The sequence below is a fragment of the Ammospiza caudacuta genome, chromosome 5 (assembly GCF_027887145.1).
Source record: "Ammospiza caudacuta isolate bAmmCau1 chromosome 5, bAmmCau1.pri, whole genome shotgun sequence".
NCBI lineage: Eukaryota > Metazoa > Chordata > Aves > Passeriformes > Passerellidae > Ammospiza > Ammospiza caudacuta.
The window spans coordinates 66011974-66029164 of record NC_080597.1 but is presented as its reverse complement, the minus strand read 5'-3'; the positions used below and the strand labels follow the sequence as shown (position 1 = coordinate 66029164).

Here is a 17191-nt window from a genome sequence, read left to right as displayed (position 1 = left end):
CTGCAGGCTCTGAGCTGCAGCTGTACAGATGTGAGCAGCTCACCAGCTGCCATTCCACAGCACAGGGAGAGAGCTGAGTGCTGGGGCAGGACTGTGGAATACTTGTTGGGAAATCTTTTCTAAGAGAAAACAATAAAATTAAAAAAGAAAAGAAGAAAACAATTGTCTTCCTTTCCAATAGCAGTCAAACTGATTATGCAGCTGCAAACAATGTTAAAGTTTCACTGCAGAACAAAATAGTAAAGTTGGATTATCTGCCCTAATTTAAGCGGCTGGAAGTTTTGCATCTGATTCTAAATTATCCACACACTTCTTTTCCTTTTACACTCAAGAGAGAAATATCCCAGAGGATCACTAAAATGAAGGTCAAAGATCAACTGAATGAATTCTCCTCTAAAGGTAAATGTGACTTTAATGATTGGAAAGGAAGCCCTGGGTCAATTTGGCATCTAAAATTCAGACATCTCAGGACAAAGAACCCTACACTAAGCTGAAGACCACAGCCCTGGGTACAGCAAGCAGAGCATGCAGAGCTGTTGGAAAGTGACTTTTCATTGAGGTCAAACCTCTGTCCTTAGGCTGGTTGTCTTTGGCCCCAATCAGCATCATTGTAGAGATGGTATAATTAAATTATGGAGTACTCCAAACAACTATTTCACCAAAACTCACTGGTTTAGTGACAACTTCCACTTAGGTTCCATTTGTTTAACTGTCATTTTCAATTAGTCAAGTAATTCACTTCCCATTTATTTACATGCATGAGACAGAGCAAAAGCAAAAGATTTCATTTGATGCATAGTCACATACCCAGACTCAGGCGTGGATTGGGATATGGGCAGAAGGCAGACAGCTAATTCCTGACAAATTTCATTACCAATAAGGCCGTGCTCAAGAAGCAGGAGCTGTTTATGAGGGCTAGAAGTGAAAAGTTGGTGGGTGTTTAGGAATGCAAGCATGGCTAAACATAAAGTATTGTGTCACCATTAAACAAAAGACTGAAGCTAGAAATTGAATATTTTTGGGAGCTTGTCCCTAAAGTGAATGTGCTTTCCATTCCTTGAAATGCTTAATCAAACATAGGGAAAAAAAAAAAGAAATAAAATGGACAAGTCTTTCTGCAGCATGACCTTATTTCCTACTCTGGATCATTAACTTATACAAACTTGTATTGGAAAAATTGAATCTGACCAGCCATCAGTGCTGTTTATTTTATCAGAGGCGCTTGTGTCCATACTGAATGTTGTAGCTTCATCTCTGAAGAGCCAGAAAGAAAATCTCTCTTGATTTCTCTCTCCAGAGAATTCTGTTACTGACAGCAGGAGACATGGCATTGCTTACAGCCCAGAGAATTGACTTCTTATCACAAAACCAAACCCACAGCAACTTCAGATTTCTGAAAGTTTGTTTAAGGATAGCAAAGTGTCCACTCAAGTGTAAAATGATTAAAGACTGGGAAGAAATAGGGAAGATATAGGTAAAACCATAAACTTTAAAAAATATTTTATCTTACTTAGTAACACTTTTGGAAAGTTATTTGTAAGATATTGAGGTACATACTGACTCTCCAGTGCTTAATCTAAACTAACTAATCTGAAATAATGCTCTACGTATATTTTACACTTGCCTAATTCAGACATTCCATATGGACCTACATGCACTAAAGGTATCTGGGGGAAGCTCTCAAAAGGCAGCCTGACAGACAATCCAGATGGCATCAACCAGACTGGTTTCTTTCCCCTTTCCCATTTATTCTTATAGCCACAATTCAAATTTTCCCTGAGGAAACCAAGATGGGACTTAAAATTTAACCTGAGCTTCTACATTAACATCCAAGTAAAGGTCTTACATACTTGCTTATAGTTAAAACTCCAGCGGGTCTTGGGCATGACAGCACCAGACTTTGTTTTGAGACCTCTTTGCCAGCAAGCCCAACCTGCCCTAAATGTGACATTAGAGCAGCTGGAGTGCTGCCCAGCTGCCCAGGACTCCTGGCTGCTGTGGCAGAAGCCACGTGCTCCAACACCAGCCCCCAGCAGAACCTGCTGCAAGGCACTGCTCCTGGGCTGGAGAAGCAGATCCAGCTCCTGCTTCAGCAGGCTGGCAAATTCCCCTTCCCAGGAACCTCCCCCTGTACCAAACATCTCACTCTGAGCAATACAGCATCCTCCAGAATGCTGTGGCTGCCCATGCATATTCAACTGCATGGGGTGTAGCATTTGAGGATCAAAATGACCAAAGAGGACAGACACCTGGTGGCAGCAGCTGATCAGATCTGAGATGCAGGATATGGGAATTCTCTACATTTAGAACCAACCTCTCCACATGCTTTAGCCTCCCCAAGATGATTTGGGCAAGCTGCAGAGTTCTACAGCCACAGGCTGACAAAGCCTTCAGCCTGCAATATGACCTCTCACAGCAAGACCAAGTACCAAGGGACAAGACTTAGAGCTGCAGCCTCCTCCGATTTCTGTTACTGTCCCTAAACAGTCTATTACAAATCCTGTCCTGTCCCAGTCCTAATCAGGGGAAGTAGCAACAAACTATGGGGAAGACCTTGGTGTCCCTTTCCCAAAAGGCTTCACATGAAGGCCTTTCTCAAGGCTGCCTGTGTGTCTAGGGGAATGTACATGACATGCCAGACTGCAGCAGTGATTGACTGCTTGAGACACTAAGGAGGAAATCTTATCTCCACCCAGCCCCAGGCAATGCTGGGCTCAGGGGTTCCATTTCACAGTGCAGATATCCAACTCTGACAGCAGAACTGTCACCACAAGTGGGTCATCAGTTCCAAGTATCAGAGGTAACGCACTCCCTTTCTTTCCTGAGTTATCCCTCTCACAAACTGTCCACAGTAAGCCTTGGACATTTCCCCCTTTCCAAAGCAGCTGCTTGGTGGCTGCCACCAGCAGGGTCTATTTGCTCAGTCAGGAAGGCAACAGAGCAGATAAAATGAGCAGAGCTGACAGGTATTAGCACCAACACCTCTATCAGCCCAGTCAGGGACCCTGGCAATGCAGGCATCTCCTGGTGGTTTGTGGTCAGACTCCCCAAGGCCCAGCAGAATTGCCAAGAGCACCTTCTGTCTAACACCCCCCATACAGGGACTTAAAGGACATTTGCAGGCTCTGTCCACCACCAATGACAAGATGATGGTGATTTTCAGGAAAAAGAAGTGTCAGCAAAGCAGGATCCTAGCAACCCAGCTAAGAGTCACTACTTATCCTAGGACTGACAAGGAACAAAGGCAGTATTCATGAGGAAAGCCACAGTGAAGTGTTGAACTGTGTGAAGACTGTTGTGGAGGTTGTTTAACAAAACAAACAACATGAGCACCTTCTCAAGATGAGTTCCTCTGCTGTCTTGCAAGAATTACCCTGGAGAAGATGACTGCTTTTCCCATTGGAAAAGATTACTTTGTCAGCTGCTATTTATTACGAAAAGATTTCCTTCCCCAGCTCCTGCACCAATACAGACAGATTTTGTGCAGTCATGCAATAAAAACCTGATTGCTTTATGGACTGAGAAAAACAATCAGGCATTCCTCCTTCAAAGTCTTCTCTGACATTCCTACTGAGGGAAATTCACTACTGAGAAACTCATAACAAAAAGTCTACCTAAGGAGGCAGCAGTGGGCAGATCAACAACACCAACAACCTTCCTCCTCCTCTTCACCCAGACACCTTGTAAAGACAACAGCAGCAGCCCACTACCACCACCTGTAAAAAAGATAATTCTCTCTACCATTTGCTGCTGGGTGCCAAAGATGGACCTTGAAATCTGAACCAGTAATATCCTTAAGCATTGCCTGTAATCATATAAGCTTGCAATCCAGAGAAGTTTTTGGAAGTTACTAAATTTGGTAGCTACCAAAATGTTTTAAATGTCCTATTCCTAGAAGATGACATGGAAAACTAATCAAATTATTAAAGTATCTTTCTGCATTCCACCAGCACTTTAACTTGGGTTGTTCTACATGATATTCTCTATCATGTGCATTCTGTGTGCATGTTTCTTTCCCAAATGTGCTTTAATTTAAATAGAATATAAGGATTTAAATCAAAACAGGCAGACACAGAAATATGCTGGATGTTACTAAAGACATAGCTCACTGCATTTTTTTTTTACCATCAGCCATAGAAAGCTTTATTCCAAGCCTGATCACACTTTCAGTTACAAAACACGTGGCAAAAAATAACAGTTAACAACGCAAGATCTGCCATATTTCTACTTGCCTCTATTCTTATACTGGACTTTCCACATTGAGGGATGGAGAATAAACCTCTCTCATTTTTAACATAATGAATATACCTAAGGGTAGCAAATAAAGGTTTTTATTATTTTTAATTTCATTTCACAAGTGTTTTACTTTCCCCAAGCTGCCATTTGTTAGTACAACAAACCGCACAGTGCTAGTTGCTGAGGTATACATGGTTCAACTAATTTCACCTTCAACCCAAATTGCTATTTTCTCTCATCCTTTTTTTTTTTTTAAAGTAATGAAAGCCATATAGTCACTATTTCACATGTCTAAAAATAATTTAATTCCACTCTAGACTAAAGAATGGTTTTCTTCTTGGTGTTAATAATGACAGGCTGTAAAAAGCATCAGCCTTATCTTTTATCACCCATAGAACTCCTGCTGTTCTTTTTTTTGTTTTTTTAAATATATTTTGTGCAAAATTAAGTTCTGTGTAGGTCTGTACCATAATTTGGAAAAAACTGTATAAAATGTACTTAATTTTTAAAAACAATCCCAACGTCAAACAACAGAGAAAGGAGAAACAGATCAGAGGCAGTTGAAGTTTTCACATGAGAAACTAAATATAGTATGTTCTTAAAGCTCCAGTAATACATTCTTCCAAAAACCAGAATGCACTTTGGTCATTATTAAACATTAGTACAGAGGCAAATAAAATACAAAATGCTTGTTTGTGTTGCTTTATATATAAAAATATTTTTATACCACATAAGTTTAAGACTCAATACTTCAAATCTTTCAAGATTCTGAACATTAGCAAACATAGGGCAATATCCAGACTCTTGTCAACAATTACTTGTAATTTTTCAGTATGAAGCCAGTATTTTAGAAACAGAAAACATAAGAATACTTGTGCCTCTTGGTATTAATCCTCCCAGAATAACTTCCTTGTAGAAGGAAAGTTTGTTACAAGTTACTTAATTTCACAGGGATGGACGCATTATTTTTGTCACACTGAAGAACCACGAGTCAATATGACTGGTCCTTGTGGGAGGCAGAGGGAGAGGTGTTAGAAAGCCCAGCAGAAAGCACATGGCAATGGCACCTGCTGGGGAGGAATGGCAGTTATTTCAAGACACAAACCTGCCAAACACCAGGCTTTGCAGCTCTGCTGCTCACCAGAGCCACTTGTTCTTTGTGTTTAGTTGTTCTTAAACTTCAATGTGGTATGAATGGCATATACTATAGTGTACAAGAGGAGAGCATCTACCTAGCTATCTATCTTTTGCTCAATCATTCAAAGCATTCCTTTCACCAGTAAATAATTTGCTTGTTTAAATATTCAACTTCAACATATAATACATACTGCTCCATAGTTCACCATAATATATCCCAATTAATATACATTTATATGTATAAAGTTTCTCATTAAAAGTAACAATAAAAAGTGCACATGCACAGTCAGAGCTGCACAGAACAGCTCAGTATTTCAAATAAATACAATTTTTAATTTTTATCAAAATATCATACAGCATGGTAACCATTTACAATTATTGCTCTAATAAATGTGTTATCAAAGAACACTTGTTGACTTCTTATATAATACCTTTTTAACATCCCAGGATATTTAAACTGCAGCCTATATGAGTTTAGATCCTGGAATTACTCAAAATATTAGAAATTGTTTCTAATAGAAAACATTTTTGCTACCTGTCATACTGTATTGTCAGTACTCTATTTTTTGAGTATGTCTCACTTTTCTATTGCCACCAAACATCTATTGACATTGTCCTCATAAATGACTGGTACAAATGAAATATTCTAAGCAATTTTACCACACTATCAAAAATCAAATGACTTCCATATAGTGTTACTGGTAACTAAAAATGCTCAGCATTGGCTTAGCTTTAACAACAGAGAGAGCAATTTAGTGTGATCGTATTTCAGGATTTCAAACTCTCAGACACACAGTTTTTGACCCTTCCTAAAATTGACCTTTTCCAGAACAGAACAAGTAATTGGAAAATAAAACATAAATGTCAACTAAAACAAACATAAACCAGTGAGAAGATGAAATAAATACAAAGATTGCACAAGACAGATGTAAACACTTCCGTTTTCCAAATTACTTCCTTGAAGAGGTTGTAGCTTCTGAAATACAGGTTCTGTGGCTGCTGTGAGGCAGTTTTGTCCACCAATGACCTTTTCTGTAACACTGTTATTTCATCTTCTTTCTATGCTGTCAAGATTTGATCTTCCAGAGCTGGAAAAATTAGAGCAGGACATCAACTTATTTCTCAAATTATTTCTGTTTATCAGAACTGCAATACCACTACATTTTTTCTTATTGCATTTGCTACATATTCTAATAACACACAGAATACATTTTACAGCCATTTATTTATAACAAGAAAAAGATAGCAGATGTAAGCAAACTTAATGGCCAATAAAGGCCAATGTGACAACTACAAGCTTGTGCCTCATAACCTGAATCTTGAAATAGTTTCCAGAGTTTGCAGCTCAGGGCGGGCCTCAGAAAGGATCTAAGGGGACAGCCCTACAGGAGTGACAAACAACACTGTAGGACTGGTCACAGCAACACCTTTCCTACTGCAATGCTTCACTGCAGTGCAAGACAAGGATAGCCTGCTCTGCCTGCCTCCCACAAAGAGCTGCAGAGTCAACAGTGAGGAATAAAGAGAGAAATCAAATCTGGGACATGAAGAAAAGTTAAGGAAGGTCTTGTATTTATGTGTAAAAATGTCTCCGTATATCTATCTAAGAATTCTTGCAAATAAGTGTCCTAAATGAAATTACAAAGCCACAAAATGAAAAAAAAAGTTTTAAGGGCTGCTCTGACAAATACACCATTATTCTTCTGATATAGATTTAATTTAGTAATTTAGTAAAAGTTTTCAAACAATAAATCTTCTAGTTAGCCTGGTTAAGAATTAACTATGCTTCAATATGTGTTCCAACTATGGTGAAAAAAGGGATGCTTCTCAAGTATTTACCTTTAGATTAAATCCAAGCAAGTCACTGATGACACCAGAAACAGCTGACAGGATGACAACCTGGGTGATGTTATAAAGCAGTGGATTCATTGTAAGCCCGTATAACCTAAAGGGACTGTCCAGTTCCTAATAAAGCAAAACAACAGCATCATTAAAACCAAAAATGACACAAAGGGGGTTTTGTTCACATATGTATTGAGCAGTATTACTTTAGGAAGTCTTCAAGTCCCAGTGAAGCAAAACATTCTCCTATTATTCTGCATATCAAACACAATGTGCAGGAAAATATCCATCACAGTAATTGAGTGTTTGTTGTTGTTGTCTAAATAACTCTTCAAAAAACTGGAGGCTACCCATGTACAGTACCTACCAACCTGCTCATGAAGCCAAGAAAATAAAGAGCTAGGTGACACCATCTCCAAATTCCTTACAGTTTTTCAGGAATCACCTTCAGTATTAAAAGAAGTGACAGGCAGCAGAACCACAAAAAATAAGAAAGATTTTTCATAATGACAGAAGACTACTTCACAACTATGAAAATTAACAAAAATATCTTTCCTATTGCAATTTCATTCTTTTTCCATTGATTTTGAAACTAACAACTGATTGATATAGCCAGAAAAGGATGACAAAGGAAAAAAAGTCCTAACCATCGTTCGACTGCCAACATTTTACTTCTTTTAAATTGAAAGGAACAAAACTTTAGCACAAATTAATCTGTAACAAAACTTGAATAAAGAAGCTATTTCACTGATTTTCAATTATTGGTGTGTGAATATAGTCACCCAAACTTTTTTGGCCTAGAAGTATGTCAAATAAAGGAAATAAAAAGGAGTTTTAAAATATAAGAGTGGATTATATAAAGTCTACCAACTATCACTGCTTTGGTCATTTATATTTTCTAGCTTTAAATTCATCTTCATCCTTCTCCTGCATTACATCCTGAGCCTTGAAAATGCCCTTATAAACCCTTTCTTAAACATGAAGTATTTCAAAGGTATGATTCTTCTTTCAAAAATGTGAAATAACAATGAACAACCTTTTCATTTGGATGTAATATTGTATAAAACTCTGCTGCAAATACAAAAGATACAAAAGACATGATTCTGAGAAGGACAGCAGAGAGATTCTGTAAGGAAAAAGGTTTTAGATTCTGGATTAATCTTACCAAATTTTTGAGTAAGAAAACAGTAAGAATATTCAACAGAATCTAGTCTTTATAAAGTTTAAAGACCAAAACCACCCAAAATCAAATTAAAAAAACCTAAGTCCATTTAGCTACTGGACATGAAGTATTACACAAATCACTAACTACCAAGAATTTATTTAAAGCTCATAGTAGGTGACTTGAAAATCTCACTTTTTGGTATCTTCTCACAGTAACTAAACGATGGTCAGGGTCTGGGATTTGTGCCACAAAAGCTAAGTTCCCCATTGGAAAAGGCTGACTTTTGGCAAGAGGAAAACATGAAAGCTTTTTTTGAAACACCGAGAAGGGCATGAAAAAAATGGAAGCCATTTAGAACAAGACTTGATCAGCATGGAACCTACCCACACTCTCACAGCACACAAACACTTCAGCCCATGAGCAGCTCATGAGAGCTCATCCTAAACCTGTTGGGCTTTGTCTGTTCTTGTCCAGTCCCTCCCTGAATCCAGATAACCCTCTGTATCCACAGTGCACCTTGACCACCTGATGCACTGAGAAGACTTCCTTCCATTTGCTCCACAACCAGGTCCTGAAAGCCTTACAATCCCTTATTCTTACACCAGGAGACAGTCACTGATTTAGTCAGGCTCTCCTTACTGCTGCAGCACAGCTCCCAAGCAGTTGCTTTGTCAGCTCTGAGCCCTTGCTGAGTCCATCAGTCCTCTCAGGAAAAGTGCTCTGTATCTTTTCAGAGAGGAGGGAACCAACACACACCTTGCTCAAGGTGAGTTGGTAGGAGGAATTACTCATCTAACTAGAAGAAATACTCTGATCTCAGCTGCTGACTGGCTAAATTAAACAGAGTTTTAACTGCATTTTATGGGCTGCTCCCTGGCACATGGGAATCAACAGCCTAAGGGACCTAAATTCAGTGTGTGGTAGAGTGAGGTCACAAGGTCTTAAATCATCACTGTATTGACACTCAGACAATAAAATTTCATCATTTATTTCCCAGGCATTCATCATCCTGACCACCCTGAAGCACCTTCTCTCACACTGCTAATACACAGCTAAAGAATAAAACTCCCTGGATGTAATAATAATTTGCAATCCAGAATGATGGCAACACAACAGAGTGCAGTCTATGAACAAGCAGCATCCCTGTGGAGAGGTACAGAACAAATTTCAACCAAAGCACACCCTACTGCCTGCAGAAGTCAGACAAGTGACTCTTTAACCAATCTATTCTACTTCTTTTTTATAATATGGGAATAACATTTGAATTCTTACCTTCAATAACTTAGTAGCAAGTTTTAAAACATTGTTCACTAGTGTCAGTTCCTCCTTCTTATTAGGCTTTTTCTCCATTTTCAAGTACAAGTTTATCTGATTTAAAACAAAAACACAAGTATCACCACCTACTCAGAATTTAAAGGAATTAATTTTGAGCTATTTAATATTTCAACAATGTGATTGCTCAGCAGCCATATGACAAAACTGCAACGAATTTCTGCAAGCAAGCAAGCTTTTTGTTTCCTTTTTAATATTCAAGAACAAGTACTGGCTCGGCACCATAGGAAAATACAATGCTAATGTATGATAAAACAAATTAATTACATTTGACATTATTATAGCACCAAGTTTAAAGTTTAGTCCAATCTATAAATTAGGCACAAAAAAACAACATAGGTAGGGTTTGCATAATTTTTTTCCCTCATTCAAGGGTTGCCTGAGGTTTGACAATTCATTCCCAGAAGGTTTTTATACCAGTGGGCAGACCTTACAAGACTTAACATCCTCAAAAGCTATTGAACTGAATGGAATGCTAAACCATAACTCTGCTAAAGTGTAATTTATTTTAAAAGATTCTAGTGTAATTTAGTATTTCATGAGCACCTCGAGAGCAGAAAAATCAATCTTTCCAGTGCCTTGAAATATTTGAAAAATTATTAAACTCTTCATTGCTGTAGGAGAACAGTATATTGAAAATTTCAATGCTTCTGTGAAGTAGACTTTTTTAGGTCATTATTTCTGAGAAAGTTAAGAGTTCAAACTAGCTCTCTTTTGTCCTTTTAGCAATTTGAAACATCAGCTTTCATTCTCAAACAACCCATCTTTGATATCCTACATCAAACAAAGCCTAGGTTTTTTTTCTTTTCTATTGCACAACAAAAGCAAATCAAAGCAAAAAATGTCTTGAAAAGCCACTTTTTATTTTAGGGTGACAACCTGCAAAATAAAAAATGAACAATTTAGAAATGTGCTGAAGTAGTCAGTCCTTCAGATGCCACTTATCTGACTATGCTATGATATATTTCACCACCTTGTTGTATGGTGGTTACTGAAATAAAGGCCATAGACATCAAAAACAAGTAATTGATTATCACATCTCCCTAAAAAGACCACTGTAAATTTCTTACACAGGTTAAAAAAAAAATCTATGCCTAATATATTCCAAGGTATATTAAGCTCCTGAACTATTATTATTGCATTATACATTAAAATTCTGTTTTCAGAGCCAAAGAGATTCCAATTTTTAAAGATAAAATTATTGATTTATAAGCAGGACTAAACAAAAAATAAGGGCTCTAATTAGCAACTCTGAAAACCCTAGGAAGATTCAAAGATCTCTTTTAAGAGCTATTATGATTTCCTTAATTTCAATAACAAACTTGCCATCAGGAGGAGTGTCTGCTCAGCCATCTACCACACCTGCTTTGAGATTCAAAACTGGCAAAATGACAGCTGTGGTCTGACCATACATTCTATTTTGCTCACAGATTTACAAGAGCAATTAAAAACACTTTCAGAAGGACCTGAAAAATTATAACCAAATAACATAAAATCAAAAAAATCCCTTTTATATTCCCATCATGACTCCTAATCATGAAATTCATAGGTTGAATTTAAAGCACAAAGAAGTGCCTGGAACTCTGCTGGCAAAAGTAGAATTTTCAATTTCATCTTATCTGTGGAGCATTTTAATTGCATCAGAGAGTGGAGACTCATTTGTTGGGGTTTTTTTGTTATTGTTGTTGTACGTTTCTGTTTGTTTTCAGCTTTGTTCCCTTCTCACTAAGCCTAATAACTGCAGTGTGCCATTTTCCGGGACACTAGATCAGATGTTCTTTTTTAGATAAAGTGAGTATCAGTCAATATTTCAAAAGGCTTGACCTTCCTTGAAAAGCCAAAATGTTAGACTTCCATGAGTCTGTCTCAAGACCACTGTAAATATGCTGTAGTACCCAGCTTAAGCCATTAAACCAGTCTAAAATGAGTCCTACCCAGGGTGAAGTGTATCCTTTTCATTTTCTGAGAAACAATTGTGAATTCTATTTTGGTTTTCATTTCATAAAGCTCTCAGGCATTTTTGAGGAAAAATACTTGTAACAGGATAAGCTGCATTCAAATGCAAAGGTGTCTGATGACATAACACTTCTTTGAGTTCTGAGGACATACAGAAAGTGTTTCTTTCAATATCCATGCTAGGTTAAAATGCTCAAACATTGACTCCCAGGAAGATCATAGTATAGAAACCTATGAAAGCAAAATAAAGGCTTGACAATCTCTCTCCCCTTGCTCTTTGCAATTTTTTGCAATCCTTATCACAAACACTTCCCTCCATTTTCATTCCAGAAACAGCAGACAAACTTCACTGGGACATTCAGCTCCGAGAATTAACAGAACAATGGAAAACTCTCCAGGCTCAGGAACTCTGAGTTTTCAGACTGGTGCAAAATATCTCATTCAGGACAAGGGAGAGGGGCAGTCAAGCTTCTCAGTGTCCAACTTTATCTTTAGTAAAGGCAGAATGAGTCATTTATTCATCTGTCACAGGCCTCACATCCTGACTTTGGGACACACAGTGTGGAAGATTTTATTCTCCTACTTTAACACATTTTCTGTAGGAAACCTGTGAAGGTTTCTGGAACTGCCTATTTACCTTGCCCTGAAAGGGTTGTTTTGTACCAGTGTGAAATTTCAGAAGAAAGAGATTTCTTTCTAACCTAACACTACCTGAACATGCTTAGCTTGGAAAACTATCAGCAGTGCCTGGCAGAGCAGAGAGGGAAGTCTGAAGTACAAACACCAACCAGAACATTCCTGAGAAGAAACACACATAGACCCAAGACAAGCTTGAAAAATGACTAAAAAAAGATTTCCAAGAAGTCTAGAAGAGGGTACATGCAATCCATGCAACCTAGCAGTCCTAAGGTATTGGACTGGAAACAGCAACTCACTTCATAGAGAGTTAAGTTTGTCTTCAGATCTTTTATTCACCCATCCAACACTGAGATTCCAGGATTTTTTTTATATTTAAAAACTATTTTTTATGTTTGTGTTCTGTTAGATGTTAAACTATATCAAAGGAGATGGTACCTCTAAGCTCACTCACTTAAACAAAAGTTGGGATGAAGTCAAACATTTATCTCAGAAATTGAACTTTGGGTTGCAAAGTTGCTTCACTTCCCCATAATTAACTCCCTAATCCAAACTATTTTAATAAACCTACAAGGCCTGAAATGTACCAGATGAATGAATCGTTTAGGTATAAAAATATAGGTCTATACAAATTCTCACCTGCTCTGTAAGTAATATTGAGGTATTGCTGTACTTTTTACTTGTTTCAGATCCAAGAGTAACAAATCTTAAGAGAAAAACAGTTAGAGAAATGCACCAAATTACGAGTTCCCAGTTGTAGTGACAACCAAGGAAAATCTCATGCATGTGAAGTAGCTGAAAAAAGAAAAAAGGGAAAAGAAATTTAAATTTAATTTGAAGTAACAATTACATTACAATACAAGAAAATAGTAGCATATCTCCACAACTTCAAGAAACATACCCAGTAATAAATACGTGGAGAGTTTTTAGGCCTAAGAAATTTGACTCATAATTTTAAACCAACAGTGTATCAGAGATATGAGGTCTGAGAAAAGATAAATAAAAAAATACATTCTAAGACAATTTTTAACTCCTCTTCAGACTTGCAAAGGCGCTACGTGGGATAAAAAAAAATACACCCTCACATGTACTTTTATGTAAATTACATTCTTAATAAAATACTTATAGCTAGCTAGCAGGCAAACACAATAAAGGTAGCTAGAAATTGTAAAGACAACACAATCAGAAGCCATTCAGAAAATCCTCTATATTTTGAAACAGAAGTTCAAAGACAATCTTAAGCAACAGAAAGCTTCTTTAAACATATATTTGCTTACTAAAAGATTTTCCACTAGAGGGCAGGCCGATATAGCCAACAAGCCTGTTTCTCACAAAAAGCATCACCAAGGTCAGTATCAACTGTCTTTGCAGAGGTGTATTTTGATGCAAAATGAAGGAAAAAAAAGTTCCAAAAACCACAATGAAAAATGAAGGAGGACACAGATTTAAAATATAACAGTGATATTACAGAATATTCTGAGCTGGCAGGGATACACAGGGATCACTGACAGAGCCAACTCCTGGTCCTGCACAGGACACCCCCAAGAATCACCTTGTCCCAGGTGCAGAATCCACCACTTGCTCTCATTAGATTATACACCACTGGTGATTGCCTAGCCCTCTAATTTGCTGCAACAGAACTTTCTTCTGCTATTACAGAAAAATATTCTAAAGAAGTTGAAAAGATGATACAAAATGGAGCTGTATTCTAAAAAGCTCTAACAGCTTTTACTGGTTTTTCACTGCTGTCTTTTAACTTACTAGACATCACCATGTAAAAGGCACTCAAAACTGTTTCAAAACTATTTAAGCCATGGCTGTTTCTCTACAAGTAAATTTTCCTCACCTGTGCACAACAGATAAAGACAACTGAGATGGTCAGCAGGAAGGCAGATGACACTATCACATCCACCGAGCGCTGAGGACCCCGACGCTGAAAACAGAGGAAACGCACACGTGAGTGAAACCCACCCAGCCAGCACTGGGATTCAGCACAACTAGTTAGAATCACACAACTAGTTAGAACTCACAAATGTTCTCAGTGGCACAGGAAAAGGTGAAACATACAAATTTGGTTCCAAGGAAAGAAAGGAAGACATTCCACAAGAGTGCTACCATATGCAGAAATTTAAAACACCCCAACTACATTCTATTATCCAAGTGAAGTTATCCTCCTTTCATCCCACCAGCACCACACTAAACTGTGTTTGCTTATAGCTCCTGTTTTCCACCCTCTCCAGCCTCTACACCATAATTCCTTCATGTTTTCACTAATCTTTTTCTGTTTGTAAAAACTAGTGATAAGGGATTTCAGGGATCAGAATGTCTTACAGATAATACTTGGGCAGAATTTCTAGCTTCACCTGGCACCCATACACTCACAGCACAAATACACAAGAACTGTCTTGCTTTATAAATTCCTTGTGTTAATGACACCAACTGATGAGACTCTTAAAATAAGAACTGTCAGTATTAGACCACATGTGATCACTTTTTACCCAACATATTCACACAACTTTTGAGCTGGCATTACTAAGACAAGACTCCAACTCTGAACACACTCAGGCTTTAAAACAAGGTGAAAAGCACACATTAACTTTCTCAAAATCTGTCTGCCTGCAGACACTGGTGGCCCAGAGTCACAAAAATGAAGCATATATGGGATATATGAACCAATAATAAGTGTACAGGAGGAAATAGCCTACAACACCAACCTTCCATGTTATGTTCTAACATAAAATATCTCCAGCAAGGAGATATTTTATGTTAGAACATAAACAAGATGCTTAAAATGTATTGTGTTAAAATATTATTACAAGCAAAAATATAAATTATTTTACCTTTAGATAGGACCTGAGAGAAAGCCACATTTTTATATTCTGCACTTTCTTTAAGCGAAAGTGAGGTACCTCTGATTTTCTTGCCCTTCTGGCAGATGTGAGATGACCAAAGAGTTTAGCAAAAAGTAGCCTCTGCAGAGAAGAAAAAAAATTACTTTAGCTGGTAAATGATTTTCAGAGGTACTAAAAAAATAAGAGAAAAAGGCTTCAGTAAATATGTCAGTGTAATGTACAACATACTAGTGTAAATTAAAATATGCTAATATAAACCAAAAGTAAATGTAGCATATTATCAAAGAGAGGAAATGCACTAAAACATTGTAGAAGTCTCCACATTCTAATGATTAACAAAATTTAGCTACACTGAGTTCCTTTCTTCACATTTTAGACAGCAGATATGCTATGCTCTTAAAATTTGTGGAAAAAACCACAAACCTGTCAATCATTTGCATTAGAGAGCACCTATACCACAGAAGTTCATTTCAACAGAAATCATTATTAGAAGTGGGTTAATACCATTCTACTGTATTACACCACATATTTTGACTATAATTTGAGAACAGAAACTATAAAAATGTTTCTTTTGCAGACCAGTAAGTATTTATGTGCTGCAGCTAGTAAGGTAGCTCTCTCAAGTTTTAATTCCAACAACAAGCAATGGAACAGTACTTCAGAGAGCAGCTCTCACCATCTCCAGCTACAGAACTGATCTAACAGCAAAGCAGGCAAGGCCTTGGCCAGGGATGGAGAGAACTGTTTTGATGTCCCATCCCTGCAAGTGTCCAAGGCAAGGCTGGATGGGGCTCTGAGCAACCTGGTCTAATGGAAGGCGTCCCTGGAACTGGATGATCTTTAAGGTCCCTTCCAACCCAAACCACTCTATGATTCCATGAATTAAATTGAAGATTTTGAATGAAATGCACTGGAAATTTATAGAGCTCTTTCCCTGAAACTACTTCTCCTTGTGGAAACCTGAAACAAACTGGGACATGACTAAGCATTGGGTTAATGCATTGAGCCAGCTTTCCCCCAGAAATTCTCTCCAGGAAAAAAATAAAACACCAACAAAAAAACCCTTTTAGCTTCAGAGACTTCAGTCCACTGGAACTGAGTCATCTCCTGAACTGCAAGCCCACTGAAGTGTTTGTCATCACTGATCTATGACTCACAGCACGCTGAAGAAAACAAGTTTAAAATAGCCACAAAGTCAAAAAACGCAAACATTAAACCTTGGTTTGCTTTAGATGAAGTCTCTTGCTTTGCTGCTCATACCTGTTTATATGTTCTCTCTGCTACACAGAGCAGAAAAAAGAAAATCCACACGAGAGACACCCGGACCACGAAACTTATAATAACCATGGAGAGAACCAGAACGTCTCCATCTGACCCAAATGCAGTCATGCAGAGCTCAGTGGCAGAGTGTGCTGCGAGCTGTTCTAAATCTTTAGCTTGGAAAAGTCGAAAGACAAAGGGCATTAAACCCAAGATTAAAGATATGACATTTCCAAAAATCTGATAGCCAATTCCTGGTATATGGCTGTTCACCTAAAAACAAAGGAAAACAAGGAATGTATTTAATTTTTGAATGATTTTGTCATTAATTCAATAAACAAAATATTAATGTTTTTCTTTTATCACAAAGAACACTTTACAATCTGGTAAACTGTATGAAAACTTCAACCAATCATCATCCCATTTTATTATTTGAACTCCAGGATGTCCTCAAAGAGCACTTAATGCACAGGAAACAAGTAATCTAAAAACCCAACAATAAAACACTGCAGCTAAACTCCAGTGCACATTCCTGCATTAAAAATTCACTGAATGCTGAATTAGCCAAGTGGGCCAATCAGACTGGGCTGTTTAGATCCTGTATGCTGCTCCTATTTCTGTTTGGTTTAGGTTGTATCCTTTTTAGTGGAATCAAGGTGTTTACAGTGCAGACAGGCCTGGAGCTCTGTTCTGCTGGCCATGGCTTGCTGGGTTTGTCTCTGCTGTGTCTTGCATCCAAACCTGCAAAGCCTCTGAGTCAGGCAGAGATCAGAAC

General features: G+C 37.7%; 1 protein-coding gene across 2 annotated transcripts in view; it reads right to left on the bottom strand.

Moving 5' to 3' along the window:
• Positions 1-4134: 4134 nt before the first annotated feature.
• Positions 4135-17191, bottom strand: part of PHTF2 (putative homeodomain transcription factor 2) — a 96791-nt gene continuing 83734 nt past the window's right edge. For both annotated transcript variants that reach the window (XM_058805347.1, XM_058805350.1), the window contains 7 exons: positions 16417-16689; positions 15145-15276; positions 14151-14237; positions 12944-13099; positions 9653-9748; positions 7213-7338; positions 4135-6461 (listed from right to left, as the gene is read on the bottom strand). In XM_058805347.1, the coding sequence (XP_058661330.1) occupies positions 6441-6461; positions 7213-7338; positions 9653-9748; positions 12944-13099; positions 14151-14237; positions 15145-15276; positions 16417-16689 (891 nt within the window). In that variant the 3' untranslated portion in view covers positions 4135-6440. The remainder of the gene's footprint in view (positions 6462-7212; positions 7339-9652; positions 9749-12943; positions 13100-14150; positions 14238-15144; positions 15277-16416; positions 16690-17191) is intronic.